At 48.7% G+C, this 17,628-nt stretch overlaps 4 protein-coding genes across 4 annotated transcripts; all 4 read left to right on the top strand.

Moving 5' to 3' along the window:
• Positions 1-562: 562 nt before the first annotated feature.
• Positions 563-4,098, top strand: N7529_011158 (uncharacterized protein; the record flags this gene model as incomplete). Its single annotated transcript, XM_057246684.1, has 5 exons — positions 563-1,169; positions 1,220-2,620; positions 2,713-3,365; positions 3,426-3,666; positions 3,899-4,098. The coding sequence occupies 5 exons, from the start codon at positions 563-565 to the stop codon at positions 4,096-4,098; spliced, it is 3,102 nt and encodes a 1,033-aa protein (XP_057092033.1).
• Positions 4,099-7,442: 3,344 nt separating this feature from the next.
• On the top strand, positions 7,443-7,771 carry N7529_011157 (uncharacterized protein; the record flags this gene model as incomplete). The annotated part of the gene is made up of 2 exons (XM_057246683.1): positions 7,443-7,606; positions 7,663-7,771. 2 exons carry the CDS (start codon positions 7,443-7,445, stop codon positions 7,769-7,771), a joined length of 273 nt encoding a protein of 90 aa, XP_057092032.1.
• A 1,422-nt stretch (positions 7,772-9,193) lies between these two features.
• On the top strand, positions 9,194-10,730 carry N7529_011156 (DHHC family palmitoyltransferase; the record flags this gene model as incomplete). Its single annotated transcript, XM_057246682.1, has 5 exons — positions 9,194-9,308; positions 9,369-9,861; positions 9,915-10,038; positions 10,101-10,141; positions 10,205-10,730. 5 exons carry the CDS (start codon positions 9,194-9,196, stop codon positions 10,728-10,730), a joined length of 1,299 nt encoding a protein of 432 aa, XP_057092031.1.
• A 2,734-nt stretch (positions 10,731-13,464) lies between these two features.
• On the top strand, positions 13,465-15,718 carry N7529_011155 (uncharacterized protein; the record flags this gene model as incomplete). The annotated part of the gene is made up of 3 exons (XM_057246681.1): positions 13,465-15,166; positions 15,222-15,380; positions 15,468-15,718. 3 exons carry the CDS (start codon positions 13,465-13,467, stop codon positions 15,716-15,718), a joined length of 2,112 nt encoding a protein of 703 aa, XP_057092030.1.
• Positions 15,719-17,628: the final 1,910 nt, after the last annotated feature.

Genomic DNA, 17,628 nt, shown 5'->3' with positions numbered 1-17,628 from the left:
GATATTGATGACAGGCAAAGTGAAAAAACCAAAAATAGAGCAAAAAAGAAATGAAATATCAAAATCAAGAGAATAATGCGTGTTTACAAGAAAGTGGGAAGAAAGAGGTCTAATCCAAGTGCCGCACTCTGTTTGTTTACCCTGCCTGCGTTCCTCGGGCGCCCGCCGATCGTATATGGTCCGTGCATACATACGTAATCAGCTGATCACGTGAGGTACTCGATCGCTTTTTGTCAAAGGCGCACCGCTAGTTAGCGTATCTCAAGTCGAGTCCGTCTAGGTATTTCTACTTTTTCTCTTTCCCATACACCAAGTGAATTTCGCCAGTCGCGTCTCGCTTTTCATCACCGAATCTTCACGACGCCACCATTCCCTTCACCAGTTAACGCCAAACCGAAGTTTCCTGTACTTATTCTTTCGCGAAGAACTGTACATCCACCTCCCTTGACCATAATATTCACGCTACATCATGAGACCCTGTGTCTAAAATCCACACCCCTTGACCATACGTATTTTATCATTTCAATACGCTCAATAATACCTCTCTTTCCTCCCACCGATCATGTCAGACCAACCACCTCCTTCGTTCAGTGGCCATCCCAACTATGCACAGCAATGGCCTCCCGCATACTCATCGATGCTGCCACCAAACTTTTTAATGCCTCTCGAACATTCTTCATTGAATCCAGAGCCACCCTCAAACCATGAGACGCCTCTCAAATACAACATGGCAAACGTCAACGCGAATTCGCAGATCCCCGGTTTGGGCGGTCCTGCAAACTCGGCAGCATTCTTCCCTCCTCAGTTTCCATTCTTCAATCAGTTTGACCCCTCCCAATTTCCGCCTCCATTTCCTCCTATGCCGTTCGCGCCTATGGATTACTCGCAGGCCTCACCGCCAACAGGGTCCTCCAACAATGGCTTCCTTGAACAAACCCCGTTCCCCCGGCAGTCGCAACAGTCATTGACTCCAGCTGCGCGTTTGAAGCCGCGCTCGCGTGCCATTCCAATTCGAGCAGAGAGAAATTGCAAGGAAGGCGAGGTCAGTGAGGCAAAGGATGAAAGTTCAGTACAGCCGACCCGCAGAACTATACGGCAATACTCAGATTTGGAAGAGGGTGAAACCGTATCTTCTAGTGGACGGTCCGCCAGGAGGAGTACTAGCTCGCGTATGAACCCAAATCTGTTCTTTTTTGGGGGGTCCACTAACCCTGTGCAGCGTACAACCCTCCTTTGTCCATTTCAGCAGATCCAACCCTGATTAATCATGCCATAGAGGCCCAGAAGCATGTCGCACAAGCAACAGCCCCTGAAACTCGTCCTACTAAATCCCTAGCGCAGCTACGGATCCAAGCTCAAGGAGCGTTGCTTAGCCTGGCTCCTCATGATATCCGCTATAAGGAGCTCGTTGCGGAGGGCATCAATCCCACCATCCTCAAGCGGTTGTACGAAGAGGTCGGTATCAAGGTCATTACCAATTCCGAGCAAGCGCCTTTGGTTGGGGAAAAGGCCCCCGTTGCAAATCTGCTGGGCTCTACTCCACCGGTTGGGGTGACACCTCTAGGAAAGGAAGGACCCAGTGCGGTGAAGCCCAATGCGTCCGCTTCCCAGGCTGCTCCCCCGTCTTCTTCCCCTCAGTCTAAAGACGGCAAGCCCTTGGAGCGCAAAGAGCTCATTGCTCGAATGCTCGCTGCAAAAGTTGCAAAAGCTGCATCCAAGCAGACTTCGCCTGTTGGTGTTGCGCAATCTGCTCCCACCCCAGATGAAGTTCGTCCGTCCCAAAAGGAGCCGAAAGAGAAGAATAAAGCCCAAACAGAGTTGGCGAGGCAGCGAATTGAAGAACTAAAGCAAAAGGCTTTGCTCAAGAGTCAACAAAAAGCTCAGGAAAGCCCAGCGCCAGTGATTTCTGAAACCCAGACTCCAGCTATTCACCACCCACTTCCTGTTCGACCTCCTGTGCCAGAACCCCACCACTCTGCTGGGCTTCCCGGGCTTCCCGGACTCCTAATGACCGGGCTGGAACAGGACTCGGATGTAGCTTCTGACCTGACACCTGTGTCCCGAGCAACCCATCGCAAACGTCCTCTGGCATCCGATTTTGATGAACCAGTTGCGCCTTTGAAAAAGCATTTCAACCCAACTGCCGGTCGCTTCAATCCTGCTGATAGATTGATCATTGCAATCAGTGACGATGAATCACTTTATGGTGATGACGAAGACGACGAAATGGAACTAGATACTGAGTCAGAGCAAGAACCATCAACAATAGTCAGCTCAGCTATGTCCAAGCCTCCTGTCCAGCCATTCATTCCTGCTACCAGGGCTTCAACCTCGACTCCGCAGGCTTCTTCCAGCTTCAATGATCAAGAAGGGATAAAAACGAAAGATATGGAGATACAAGCGATGCGCCGCAAGATCGCTGAGTTGGAGCTACGACGGAAATCGAAACTTGCTGCCAGCCGAACTCAGTCACCTCGCGCTCTTGATGACTCCGGGACATCATCATCTAGGGCACAATCCAGCGCAGCCGATCCTGGGGTTTCAGATGTCCCGGCTGTCCCGGCTGTCTCAGCTGACCCTTTGTCACAAACGATACCTGACGCAGCCACTTCCGACGAAGGTAGGTCCCACCACCATTCTTCATTGTTTCTAATCATGAACTACGGTCCCTTACCCTTAGGTTTTCTTCAGTCCAACTGATCTGTATTCCAGATTCTGCGCGTGATGCCTCTCTTCCTGTTGACGTCAATCAAGAACCCCATCGACAGAGCTTAGCCGATAAAACGACCAACGGTGTAATCGATAGCACCACGCCTGCATCAGCTTCGGTTGAATCCGATTCTGATTCCGCTGGCTCGGCCATGGACGAGTCCGATGATGATGATGATGACGATGACGACGATGATGATAGTACGAGCGGTAGCTGTAGTTCGTCCAGCGAGAGCGACGAAGAAATTAGCAGCTCTCATGCACAGGTTCTACAGCCTTCGACTATGCCAGACGTATCGGAGCCCATGGACATTGACTCATCTGGGCAATCTGTTTCGGGCAGCTCGCCGTCTGGTGTCACCCAAACTAGTGCAATTTCTGTCGAAGAGGATGGTTCTCAGCGTCAACAAAGTGAACAACGTGAACCGTCCGTTGAGTCCGAGGCTTATGAGCCCCCTGAGCCTGATACCGAAGCTCTGTCTGAAGGCTCGAATTACAGCCCTCCTCCCTTCAGCCCCGCCCCTCTCGACCCCGTAGAAACCACCACAGTCTCGGCGCCTTCATTTGACTCCGCTCAAACGACAGAAGAACTAACCAGCGCCCCTCAGGTGTCAGGCCCCTCGCCTCAAACGGATTTGCAGGTTGGCGCTCTTGGCGTATGAACACTACCTTTCCTGGAGGAAGTTTTCAGTGATCAAATACTAACCCCTATCTAGATTGAACCAAGTTCCGCCAGCTCGGCACACAAATTTACTCCTTACACGAGCCCACTTCGAACATTCAAGGCTTATCGATATCATCCCAATTACGCTGCAGACGTTCCGAGCGGCTACCGCTCGCTAACTTACAGCCACAACATTGATTCAATGAAGTACATCTGTCCATACGAGATTGCTGGGGGTGTTTGCAACGACCGGTCTTGCGAGTATCAGCATCTTCGAGACATGACTCTAAGCGGTGCGTCGACATGAACAACGTGCACCCCATCTCGTCCTTGAGCTATCATATTCCTCCGGTGTCTTGCATCGTCTGAACTTTCTCTGTGTCTTTGTTTTTTTCTTCCCTTGGTTATTTCCTCGTTCTCTTTCTACTGCCGCGTTGTTTTCATCTCCCTCGCATTCGTTGAGTCCATTCGTACCACCTTTTTACCCTGTCCGTGTGCTGACCACAGAGCCGTTAACGTTAACAGACGACAACATCCTCATCCAAATGGGTTCCACCCGGGAGGGACAAACTGAAGAAGAAAAAGAAACATATCTCGCTGGTCTAAAAGAGATCATCAATGACCTTCGACGTGATAAGGTGAAAGACTTCAACACTGTGGCCGCAGAGATTGCCGCATACCGTAGGCGCTTCCTCCAAGACCCGTCGCGTGTCTTGTCCCTGTAACTCCCTCCCAATCTCCATCATCAAAGACTTTGGGGTCTTACAAGGTGAGCTGTCTTCCATTTGTTTTGTGAACACCACCATCGAATTTTCTTTCGATGATGGGGAAAAACCATCATCACATCGCATCGCATGGGACTCAGGCAGTCCTCGCCATGGTCATCACATTGTTCATCTTTTCGCGATCCCCTTGCCGTCGAATCTTTTCAGAGCTTTCATGATTTGGTTCTCCTCTGCATCATTAGCCGACCTGGCGTTCTCATCCCAGCATTCCAATATCATCCGATCTGCGCGATCAGCTGGCTCCCGTTCTTTAGAGCTTTTTCTTTTCTCTTACCCCACGCTCTGAGTCTTTCCATTGTTCAAACCCCACAAAGGTGGCGGTTGGGCTTTTGCTTCTCAGCGGATGGTCGTAAACTTTTGCGGTTTCGGCTCTGAAGAAGCTATGGCTACTGCTAATCTGCACGCCGATGGCACATGGCCATTACGGGTGCGGTTGTACGATTGTAATCCCGGCGGGTTTATGCAGCACATATTTATAGCGCACAGTCAATATGTATTTTTTTGGTCCAACTGGTTTCTTACTATCTTTCTTATGACGCGCGAAGGTGTGTAGCAGCCAGCGGTTAAATGCGTTTTCTCATAGGCTCCGAATAGCTTCATATGTAGTATCTTTGGGGAGAATATTAAAATCTCATCTTTGGTTAAGATCAATGACTAGAGGCATTTTACAAAAAGGAACAGTTTTCCCTTCTGAAAACAGTAGAAGATACAGATATGAACAGATGTAAAAAGAGTAGCAGAAGAGACGAGGTGGTCCGAGATAGTTTGCGGCGATCGACATGGGGGTCAGCGGGAGATGCTGTTCTTCTTCATCGCTGGATCGATTTCAACGTCGTTTATGGACTCTCCGGGTCCCATCAGAAAAAGGAGGGCTGACCAACCCCGAGTTTTGTAGGGTCACTACATCATTAGAAGCCTGAATGGGTGCTCAAGGGGGTTGTGGCTGGTCGACATGATGTAATTTTGATAGGGGATGAATATTAGTCGCTTGGTTAGGTGAAAGTATACATATGTAGATATCAAAACAGAAGCTGGGAGATTGTGGTTTAGATTATTGTGGCTATCATAGGCCTTTGCAACAACGTATACAATGTCCACTAAACATACAGGCATCCTGTTGAGTCAGAAATCCGAGTTAGAATGTTAATCTTCAAGTGAATATCTATGACCTCATCTTACCAACCTTAGGGCTATGAGTATCTTGATGACTCTCAGCAATATACAATATGGCATGATTCTTGACTCACAGGACATAACATAGCTGAAAAACTAACGCAAATTAACGAACCAAAAAAAGAATGTCTGTAATCAACTTGCTTATAAAGGGATTAGCCTAGTTTCCACATCAAGCCAAGCTTGTCGTTAGACACATGATACATTCTCAGCTATGGACACTACCAACCAAGCTGAAGATTGGGGGCGGAAACACTGAGAGAAAGATGAGCCCAGACCCAACGAAACCCTCATCGCACTGATTACCACGATAGAAATGGATAAAGCAAGGGAGTTTAAAAAAAGATGAACGAGAAAGTGTGGAGTTTAGAGCTGGAGTGTACGGAACAGTCCGCTCGGAAATGGGGGCCAAATAAGTTCGTACAACCGTTTCAAGATATATTCAGCAAGATAATAATAGTAAAACCATACAATTTGGACGGTGATATGACTGATTATCCAACTCACGAGGATTGCACCGATGACATTTTTATTCTAACTAGAGTGAATCACCGATCTATGCAGAGATATACGAGTGAGTCAGGGCGAGGCAGAATAGTGGATTTGAGAAAGAAGAGTTCTACGGACTCGCCTTGATTGGTTCGCAGATTTAACAATACAAAGTCTCTTTTTTTTGATTTCTACTACGCACTTGCTTTACAAAGTACAGGTCGCGGTACTATATTTACTTTATTGTATAGTGTATGGGTCCCGTGCCCAGCGCCCGATAGTGAAGCGGGCACAGTTCTATATAGTGTGGTATGTTACTGGTAGATTGGCTGTGGAGATGAGGATCGATAGATTTGAGGTTGCAAAAGTACACTGTATTCTCCGTGGACTAGCAAGCGCGCAAGAGGGTCAAAGAGGGTCCAAAGAGCCAAGCAAAAATTATGCCGGGGCACGCACAGCCTCAGTGTCATCAGTAGAAGTGGGGCAATACATAGTTTGAAAAACAGGAAATGACTTACCTAAGATAGCAGAAATAGCAGAATCGGCGAAAATAGCTTTGGAGATGACTTGACTATCTCAGGGCTGAGTTTCTGGGGCCAGAGCACGAAGTATGTTCAAGGCGGCGGATGTAAATAAGCAGAGCGGAGAGGGTTAGGTCAGTGTATGGCTTGTCCGCCAGGTTAAGATTACCAAGACCGCTTCTTTACTATGGGCCATAGGGCTGTTTGCTGCAGACGCCAGGCTCAAGGAGCGGTAAACGGTCTTCTTTCTAGCCCTGGGGGCGCAAGGCTCTCCACTAACACCTTGGCTTGCAGATATTCTACACATCATCCACTCAACGTCAATGGCGGGGTCTCTTACTGACCGAGCCGCAGACGAACTAGCCAGTCATGACAGTGGATTAAAATGAACATAATGGAACTACCCTTGCCCGGTCTGAGGCTCATAATGGACAGGGGAGGTTGCTGCATGTTGTGACGATCACGATCTCTATGACTCTATAGCTGCATGGGCGCAGTCGGGCACTCTGAGACAAAATGATGGGTTTAGTTCAAGAGTCATATAGATGATATTGATGAACAGAATAGATATGTAGTAATCTTTGATATTGATAGAATAATGCAATAAATTCAAGTGGAAAAAAATATTCAAATTCGACGAGGCAGACAGGGATCCAGCCCTGGCTGACCTCACGCTAAACTAAATCAGGAACCCGCAAGTATACAATCCTTTCTAGTCTAACAAAAAAACAAAAACAAATGCAAAATGATAATACACCATACCATGTATGCTCATGACCCATGACGCGCTCGTAAGAAACATTCAAAACAGTAGAACCTTGGGAGTGGAAAGAGCAGAAAACAGTAGAAAAACAGTAGACAGCATAAAGTTCGATGTCACTAATGAAACGTCAGCTTCGAGAACAAACCAACTGCTGAGTGAGCATCAGACGGACTTGCTTACCATTTCATTCACAGAATTCAGTATTGGCCGGCAATACTTCTGATTTCAAATTTCATTTGACAGAGATGCAGTTCCCGCAGGCCGTATGATTGCAGACAACACATTTGGGCTGGTGATCATAGATCTTCGGCCCGTCATTGCACTGGCAGCAAATGTACATGTATGTTCCATGTGATTTCGTACCAGCTAGTGAAGCCGGCGGGACGTATGTGCAGTCTGCCCGAGGCAAAGGCCTTACCCCGGGCAGCTCTGGTACCACTATAGATGTGGTTGTGGATGTGAATGTTGGCGTGCGAGGAGAGCTCATGGGGACCGCATCTGGGTATGCAGATGTAGGGTCGTAGCTGTGAGAGTGGGAGTGGACATTCATATTGTCAGAGATCTTCTGGTCGGTGCAGCGATGGCAGCGAGCTGTTCCGCATTGGATGCAGGCGCTGTAGAGGGACGAGTTGTGAGGGCCGAAGTTGCAGCGGCAGCAGTACCATAAACAACCCATGATTTTGAAGGTTTGGATGGAGTGGATGGAGATCTGATCAAGAGACAGGATGGAAAAGTGTGGAGGCTTTATGATAACTGCAATGGGCTCTATATAGATGTAGAGTGCGTATGTCTTTTTGGACTCGGGTTGCGCGAGCTATACTTTGGAATTGAATGGGATTGAACTTGTGAAGATGAATTAGAATTAAGCATGGGGGATCCGCGAACCTATATATTGTGAAGATTAGAGGTATTGAGACGTATTCGACCAGAAAGACAAGGCTGCACTCTACGAGAAAATAGCCAACAGCCCGTATCTGCCTTGCGGATACCGTATTGGGTAAGGCCAATTTTTCACCCGGGTCAGTCATTAACTATTGGGGCCACTGGGTGAATACCGTTTTAGTTGCACATCCATCCGGGAAGAGATGGGCCGCCCGAGCAAGTGGCTTAGTGTAGCCCGGGACTCACATTGCGCAGGACATACATATCGACCTATGCCCAGAATGTCAGGAATCTGTGAATCATCCTGAGGTTTGACTCAACGGGGCCCCCCACTATGGGACAGGGCTAAGCAAGCTCACCGTCTGAAATGGGCGCTCACCCGGGGAAAGTATGCATTGACGGTGCATTCTTGCTAACTCGGCTGCCCCGAACAACCGGTCTACAACGTACATCATCACGAACGCGGGTTCTTGCCCTGCGATTGATGCCTTGAGATAAAAATCACTAAATTGATCAATTGGTTTCCCAGGCATGCAAAATACTCCACTCTACCCTGGATTTCCAGGCAGCTGTTGCGCCAAAACAGAAATGAAGAGTCATCAAAGTCAGGTGTCCCGCTTAAGCCCTCTGTTGCCTAAGTCACCCAGGCCGTCTTTTGACCTGAGAATGACGGCGAGAAAACCGTTTCAAGGCCGTTTGAACGTTTTAGGTTTTCTCTTGACAAATAGAGGATTACGAGATGATGTGGAACGTCAAGGCTGATTTCTAATTCCAATTCCCCCATATCATGTAAGCCATGTGCCAATTGAAGCATACTATCGTAGTGTTATTGATTACAGTAGTATTTTGCTAAAAAGAGAACATGAGGTAATTCGCTACGACATTTTTAGACATTTCTGACGGTCGCAGCTGAAGTCAATGGAATGAGTAATAGGGTACCCATGGTTTTTCTGTGAGAAATGAGGTTGAAAAAAGAGCGAAGTACAAAAAATAGTGAAACAACAGGTGTCAACAAACCTGGAGGTGTTCCCCCGATGCCCCGATTCATGGGACAGAAGGACGAACCCGTTGCACCGGGGGCCGTTTTGGTGATTACGTCAGGTTTGCACTGTTTGATCTGGCCTCGGCTGCTGCATGCGATCTCTCAGACTCGGTCTCGCAGCCTCTTGTTATATTGTTCATGCATTTCATATTATTGTATTGATATATGGCGTCCCCTGCGGCGCAGAAACGCGTTAATGTCGCGGTATCCAGGCTCATCCCACCTGTGCTGCTTGGCGCCGTGACCTACGCTTCATATGCAATCACGAAACCATTATGCAGTAAGCAGCGCAGTTGGCTTTGGTTATGAGGCTTCATTTGGCTAACAGCTTGATTCTCAGTCGATTACTTAATTTATCCATTACCTTCCTATACCCGAGGCCCACGAGTCGGCGCTGGCGCTGCGATCCTCGCAATCTACTACGTCCTTTTAATCCCAATGGTTGTCACATATCTACATCTTTACTATCATGTCCTTTGGAATCCTGGTTTTCTTCCACTGGGCGAACAAAAATTACAGGATGAGGAGAGTGCGCAGGAATCGAAGCGTTCGCGCAGGAAGCGTCATCGGAAGCACAGCACGCGCAAAGCCGATCCCGAGAAGTCGAGCCAGTCAGATGCGGACGTGGAAAGAGGCTCAAGTCCTTCTACTGGAGGTGTTATGTCTCAATCAGATATCGGACTGGAGGACTTCTACACAAAGGACGTTTTCGTCTGCCAGGAGGATGGCCGGCCTCTCTGGTGCACTACCTGCTGTCAATACAAAACAGACAGGGCACACCACTGCCGGGAGTTGGGCCGCTGTGTGCGCAAAATGGATCATTTCTGTCCTTGGTACGATGATGGACCCATGACCGCATACCTCGGAATTCGCTAACAGGCAGCAGGGTTGGAGGTGTGGTGTCCGAGACATCCTTCAAATTCTTCCTTCAATTCGTGGTGTATACTGCCGTCTATTGTGGTTTTGTTCTGATAGTGTCTGCCTATTTCACGGCAGAAATCAAACGCGACGTGAGTATATTCGAGTCAGCAGGTGGCCTTGAAATAGATGCTTGTTACTGACATGTCATCAGACTGGAGGAGTAAACGCATATTGGTGTGTTTGCATTGGATTGTATGTTATATGTCACAACCCATGTATCTTCAGTAGAATTGTCTCGAAATTAACAATCTTTAGGAGCGCCCTCTTCGCCTTTTTCACCGCCGGGATGACCTTGAGCTCGATACAAATGGGCATCTATAATATAACAACGATTGAGAACCTGAACCGACGGACAGTCGTTTGGACCCTCGCCGTCCGCGTCCCCGAACATCTTCTCAGCCGACTCTGGGATCCCAACTCCCCGTGGGCCCCAACATTCCGCATGGTCTCCTATCCACCCGAAGCGTCTTCATTACCAAACCAGCCTCAACCCACGACCCCATCCACCGTCGAACGCCACGTCTTCGCCATTCTCCACACTCTACCGGGCGAGAACCCCTTCGATCTGGGCACTCCGTTCAAAAATCTCCAGCAAATCATGGGACATAATATTGCCGATTGGTTCCTACCGATCAAGCAGAGCCCGTGTACCGACCACAGTAGCATGGAGAGCCATTATGTTCTCGGCCCCGTGGTCACCCGCTTGAAGCAAGAGGCTGGATTGGCTCCCGTGCCCGAGAACGGGGCTGCTCAGACAACCCCACAATCGGGGCGTAACTAGCGGGAAAAAGCGGCATATGGCGGTCTGGGGCGTTTGCTGCGCATCATACATGCATTGGATACCATTTTAACTAATGAAAGCTGTCTCCACAGTGTGCACTATCGGCTTGCTTGATCTTTTAAGTTTGATAGGCTTAGATACACTCCACGGGCTGCTCCGGTCGTAGGGCTGAATGATGACATTACGTACGCATTGTAGGCCTTGGCAGAACATTGAATTGGAATTTTGGGAGTTTCAACTGCCTAAGTAGTATCGAGATATTGGCGATTTGATAGGGGACATTGTGTAGGATAGCATCAACATCACTTATTGACATTCAAGCGTGTGCCTCTAAGATTTTGTTGACAGAACCACGCAATTTTGATTCAAAGCCTACATATATTATGACCTGAGCGTATTTATGCATTGGGTGCTATGCTAATTTAGCACTTGCTTGCTCCGCTTGTGGATTTGAATGTGTAGGCAAGGGATTGATACACCTGGGAGGACTACATCAACCCTTACTTGATTCTCAAATATATAACTAGCAGAACCCGTGCACCCAAGTAAATTGAACCAAAGTCGTTGATGCACAAAATAACACCAATGATACAAATACAATGCAAGACCCCAAAATCAGCACCATATTTCCCTTATCCAAATATAAATATACTTAACAATCCGCTCAGATCCCACCTGGATGCATACAACACATAACCACAAGGTGTAATAAGAGATCCCCTTTGCAGAACAACCCTCTTCTATTACAACACCAATCCACAGACCCCCAACATCAAGACTGCCGTAGCCAATAAACCCAAGGATAGAGGCTAGTTCGAACCTTGGAACTCAACATGAACGAGCACAACCCTAAAAGAAGAACTCGTACTGCAGAAACGGATCACGCACCCAACGAGTAAAGAACCAAAGCCAAAAGCCGGCAGTTTTCAGGCATCGACAAGGCGAAATCGAAATTAACTAGCCAGAACAAGACTCTACGGCTACACTAGCTATGTGATGCCTATCTAACTATCAAATTCTCTCCTGGCCCGGATCCAGGTCCGGCTCTAGCATTCGACGAACAAACTGGGCACAGAGCATAGCACTTTGCAGATCTGGAAGTCTAGAATATCTGTCAATGCTCATTTTGCTATTTGGATAATCTACATTGGAAAGAAGGGCTATTAGGAGCTTAGCTCTTTAGTGCTAACAGTATAGGTTAGATACATCTATCGCTGATTGGGTATCTGGCTGGAAGGCTGGTCTCTGGGTGTGAGGGTGAAATCTCGGGTTGCATGGGGTGGGAGTTTTGTCCCGTTCAAAACGCCGCTTTTTGCTGATTATCTGGCTTGATGAGTTGGCCGGTGAAAGGGTTGTATGTGTAGTTTGAGATTGAGAGAGTCATTGGTTTTCTCTGTCTCGGGTTGGGTGTCACGTTGGGTGTCAGGTTAAGATATTGTGGGGAGCGCTAGAGATGTTTATGGATGAGATCATCGCCGTTTTATGAATTTTGTGGCTCTGGGAGAATACAATGAAGGCGGAAAGAATATTTAAACCATAAATATATAATTTGTACAAATGTAGACATTTGAAGAATATATCTCTGTCGTGTTCCAGTATCACCCGCTAGGATATACCTGCGAATGATATACTGCATGTTTTGCCCTAAAACAGGCTGGTGCTATGATTGCCAGGGGTTGGGTCAAATTAAAAAGTGGGATTGCTAATGGAATTAGCTGAGTGGGCTACACAAAACCAAAACAACATGTCATTGTTCTTATACTGTATATTATATAATCTTGCTAGTCCTATAGATAGTCGGTTTCAGCCCTAGATATTATAAAGATTATTATAGAAACAGAAAGCTAACAAAAAAAACCCCCCTTTAAAATGGGAGTGTAAAAATAAACATGCAAAAGAAATATGGATATTGTAGTCATATCTCTACTCTGTATATCTACTCTGTATATCACCCGGATCTTTCGGAATCATTGCGGAGCTCTCAAAATGAGATCACTCGAGGCCAATTTCACCCAAGCGGCCTTGCCTGGGCCCGGGCAAAGTGGATATCCAAGAGGCTTAAAGAAAAAAAAAAGTCATGTTTTGCATACATACATGTGGTTATTGTACTGAAAGCAAGGGAGTTTCATAAAAACGGGAGCATTCCACGGGTTGTATGCGGCCCCAGTTTCCGAACATTAATGATCCATGGGTTTATAGTATTGATAGTGTAGATAATATTTACAATCCTAGATCATGAATATAATATTACCCGGGTATAATTAATGTAAGCATTGATTGAACTGATTAATATTTATGAAGAGAGTATTAAACCTTGCAGAAACACAATCGAAACTAACAGCGGGGTCTCTTTTGTCATCTTTCTTTCAACTGCGTCATTCGTCATTGTTCCTCTTTTTTTTCTTCTTCCCAAATCCCTCGCCGTCCAAGCTTCTTTAATTATTTAACTCTGTTGGGCAAATATTAGGCTCCACTAGAGGGGACTTATCAGAAACAGACATCCTTCAATTTCCTCGGTATTTTATCTCTTACTTTTCACCGAGTCCACGCTGGTTGGGCATTCCTACAAGAATCGATCAATCGAAGCCCAACGACGGGAACCCCTGATTTTCACTGATCACCCCTTTTCTGAAGCCGACCTGACAATTGAGAGCATCAAATCCCGAGTTCGACGCCGCCCACAGAGAGACGTTTGGAACGTCCGTCCTCTCAATTCTTCATTGCAACACCCATGATGTCAAGTCACCACCGCCACCTGTCTCCCAATCGAGGTCGACACCATACAATCGACCCAATGCGAGCTTCCACTGGCACTGTTCAGCTAGGATCCTCCTACGATCATCACGACCCGCCCAGTTATCACGACTCGTCCAGGCGCTATGAGTACGATGACTATATATCAGACACTGGATATGCCAGTGCATACGGCTATGGCTCGGCTCGACCACCTATACTCGAAGCTCATCCTGTTTCCTCCCATCGAGTCCATGATCCGACCTCATCCGCTAAGAAACGAACTGAATACACCGTCAAGCCCAGACATAGAAGCAACACAGCATCTGCGGCAGACTTCTACTCCACCCCAGTGCGCCTGGAAGTGCCGTCCAAATCTCGGCACCATCTTGCCCCCGTGAAACATACAACTCATCGACCAGCTCCGGGCTCTTTTCCCTCGGAGTCTGCACCTCATGTGGTCGAGGCCGCTCCTCGATACCGCTCGCACCACCGACTACCCAACACCGACTATGCCAGCGATGTTGGGTACCGCGACTCGCGGGATGATATGAGACATCGGGCAAGCCCCAGCTCACCACGGACTTATCCGCCGTCTCAACCACGACGTCACCCAGCTTACGATGGACTGAGAAAGGGGGACGATATCGATGACTTCGATGCCTACTCCTACACTACTCCCCGCGAGCAATTCGATCGCGACTATCCGGTGAAGCCTCGCACTCGAGGATCCAGATATGCGGACAACCGGCCACTCAGCATTTCTGGGATTGACAGTTCCCAGTGGGCGGGACGAAAGGAACGCCATCATGGCCCACCCCCGACTTCCTGGGGCCTAGACAAGATGGCCCGAGAACGACCCCGAGGCTCAAGTCGTAGCAGGGATGATCATCATGATGTGCGCAGATCGAAGGAGGGAGTTCATGACCAGGCCTTGGTTGCCGTGCCTCATGATTCAGACGACGAAGACTACCGTCATGGCCGTACACACCGCCGCCATCATAGACGCCATGAAGACGATCGAGACCGACACTATGGAGGAGACTATCACCCCAAATCACATGATAGTGGTTCCCTCCCCGTCGTGGGACTTGGAACAGCCGCTCTAGGGGGTAGATATTCCGACGTGTCAGACTACGAGCAACCGCGCTCGCCAAAGGGTGCACACAGGCGCACCCACGACGAGCACGATAAACGTGGCCACGATGCCGCCCCAGCCTCATCCCGGGAGCTCGCCATAGCCGATGCCATTGAAAGAAACAGGCCAGGTTATTTGGCCCCAGAGGATGCTCACCGCCACGGTCGACGCCGACACTCCCGACGACGGAGGCATAGCGATGAGGCCGGCGTCTCCGAAGACGATCTGGAAAGATATAGACAAGAGCCCTCTGCACCAGATTCCGGCCGTCGCAGACACAGCAGCACCGATACCTCGGAGAGCGACCGGGACCGCAGCCGGGAGCGTTCACGCCATCGCAGGCACAGAGACCACTCGCGTGGACATCGCTCGTCTCGCTCTCGTCACCGCATGCTGGAAGATGGCAATGCCAGCGAGCCGCGCCGCTCGCCGCCTGACATGACCAAGGACGATTCTAAAAAGCTCGTTGCGGTCGAGCCACCTATCGCTCCGAAGGAGCCCGGAGGCGCCCCCCAAGGGAATTCTCAAGGCTCCCCGTCCGGCTTTCCCGGAAGAGCCCAACCCAGTCAGAGAAGGGGTGGCTCCTCTCAAAGATGCTACTAAGCAAGGTATCCCACCAGGGGCTCGCTGGACGAAGATCGACCGGCGACTGGTGAATCCGGAGGCATTGGAAGCGGGGAATGAGCGGTTCGAGGAGCGGTCGGATTATGTGATTGTGTTGAGAGTGTTGACCAAGGAGGAGATCCAACTATATGCTGTGAAGACGCAGGAGATCAGAGGTAAGTCAAAATGTCCAAGTCGATGTCCATCTAAGGAGGCATTTAGACCCCATGGCGAAGATTGTTGCTCACAATTGAACTCCTTAGATACTCGACACAAAGAACAAGTTCGTGAAAGACGCAAGTCTAGAGATGAGACTCAGCGCCATGGACGCCGTGGCGAGGGGTCTTCTAGTGATGACGAATATGAGGGCGAGGACAAGCCTCGAAAACAGCTTGAAGCACCTCCTACCTCTGAAGAGTGGCGGCCATCTCTGCCGGCGCGTCCACGCGCTTCGACCAACTCGATGCAAGAAGCTGAAAGACCCAGAATGGGTCCATCTGCTACACCAGCTTAATGAAATCTTACAATCTCGGTATTTGTTTGTGTCTAGCAGAGAGAACAATTGACATCAATTGGTCCTTGTACAATGCCCCTTTCATGAAACCACCACCAAGCCCGCGGAAGAAACGCAGCCATTAGCTCTCATTTTGGTTGTAGCTGATGTGCTAAAGCATCTACCCTATCGAGGGCGACGACCATGCGACCAGCCCGCAGAGCCAGCAAGCAACCGCGCTCGCACGTCAGGACTCAAGCCCTCGTCCATCCATCCAATTTCCCACATTCCCCACCGGCTCTCCGACGACACCGCTTCCAATTTCAAGACAAATACTCCGTACCGTACGTTGTATCGTTAGCTTTGTTTGATTTTGCTTGACAGCCGCCCATGATCGACGACAACGCTTCGCATGCAGCGTGCTGCACCTCCATGGAATCCTTCCGAGCCAATCAGCCCCCATTTCCTCCTTTCGATCGGGGCCGGCGACGATCCGTCGTTGGGCATTCGCATGCACAGTCTGAATATGTAGAACCAACACGAGTCAAGTCCACGTCCAACTCGCGCGGCTCATTGGATGGCCTGTCGGCATGTCATGAACGGAGCCTTCGCTGCGTTTCAGCCTTTGTGTGACCCTCTTCTTCCGAATCGGTATTATTACGAGCTGTCCAGGTGCTGAAGGGATATCCCGTATCCCATGTTTTGGTTTCTAGATCTAGATTAAGAGTCAAGGAATATAGAAGCTAGTCTATTTAAGGCCTGTTGCGTGTATATTTCTTCTTATCTCTGCTGCGCAGTAGTAATAGTCCATGCGCATGCACTACCGCTAAGTACTGTTGAGTACAGCGCTAGACCCAGCCAAAGAGCCAGCTCGCACAAGCGCCTTCGACCAAAACCTTGCAAATGCAGCCCGGTAAAAGCAAAAGACATGTAAGAATACCACGCAAACGCACTAACTATCGACTATCATCCTATTTTTTCCACAGCCAATCTGACATCCCAGGAATATACCAGCGTCTACACCCCAGTCTCTTTTTTACCAAACCAATCCCTCCCCCTCTCGATCAAAGAAAAAGAAATGCGAACTTGCCCAAGTGGGGAAATGACAGAGCCAAAAAAAGGGGCGGGAACAACACGCAGAATGTCGTAGTTGCATAGTGGCTGCAGGTTCTAGACACACGCCACGACTGGCAAACATTTAGGAATTCGGTAATTGTACTAAGTATACGGAGTACTTGCGCTCATTTTGGCCTCACCGGTGCGCGTTGAATAAGGAGGCGACACAAACATGCGCGTTGCTGAGTATACGGAGAAGCAGTCTCGTTATACTCTTAGCCTGATACATCGAGGTACGTACGCCATACGGAGTGGACAGGCTGAGAGCTGAGATTATGGAAGGACACCTGTATACAACAAACCCCTGCTCGAGGCTTGTCCCACCTCCTAGGACCTCGGGGGCTCCTGCTACTACGTTGTAATTTGCGGGCTCATAATGAACAATATGGCTTGAGTAAATCGTCCATTGAGCATCAAGCCAAGAAATGCAGATGCTTCGTCATGCGGACATACATCGATTTAGAGGCTGGAGATTAGTTACATATGTACCTAAGCTAGGGCAACCGGCTGGTTAATCATTCAGCTCAACCCTGTACAGCACAGTATAAACATACATATGTATCTAAATTAAAGATTAACGACGAGCACCTGCCCAAAGGGTTATAGCCCAGGGACTGACATTCACATTCACATTCACATTCGGCAGATTACTAAGTACAGTTTGATTTTGATCACATCGGAGACTTTATTATTTATCACAGCGGGGACGGGGACATTAGTCACGCATCGGGACCAGCCGACGGTGTATCAATTAAAGGGCGTTCTCCTACTTAGGCTGGAATGGGAGATCTTATGCGGCATTTAACTAATAGGCT

This window comes from Penicillium soppii (genome assembly GCF_028829465.1).
Source record: "Penicillium soppii strain IBT 18220 chromosome Unknown utg000010l, whole genome shotgun sequence".
Classification (NCBI taxonomy): domain Eukaryota; kingdom Fungi; phylum Ascomycota; class Eurotiomycetes; order Eurotiales; family Aspergillaceae; genus Penicillium; species Penicillium soppii.
This window is presented reverse-complemented; position numbering and strand designations above follow the sequence as displayed.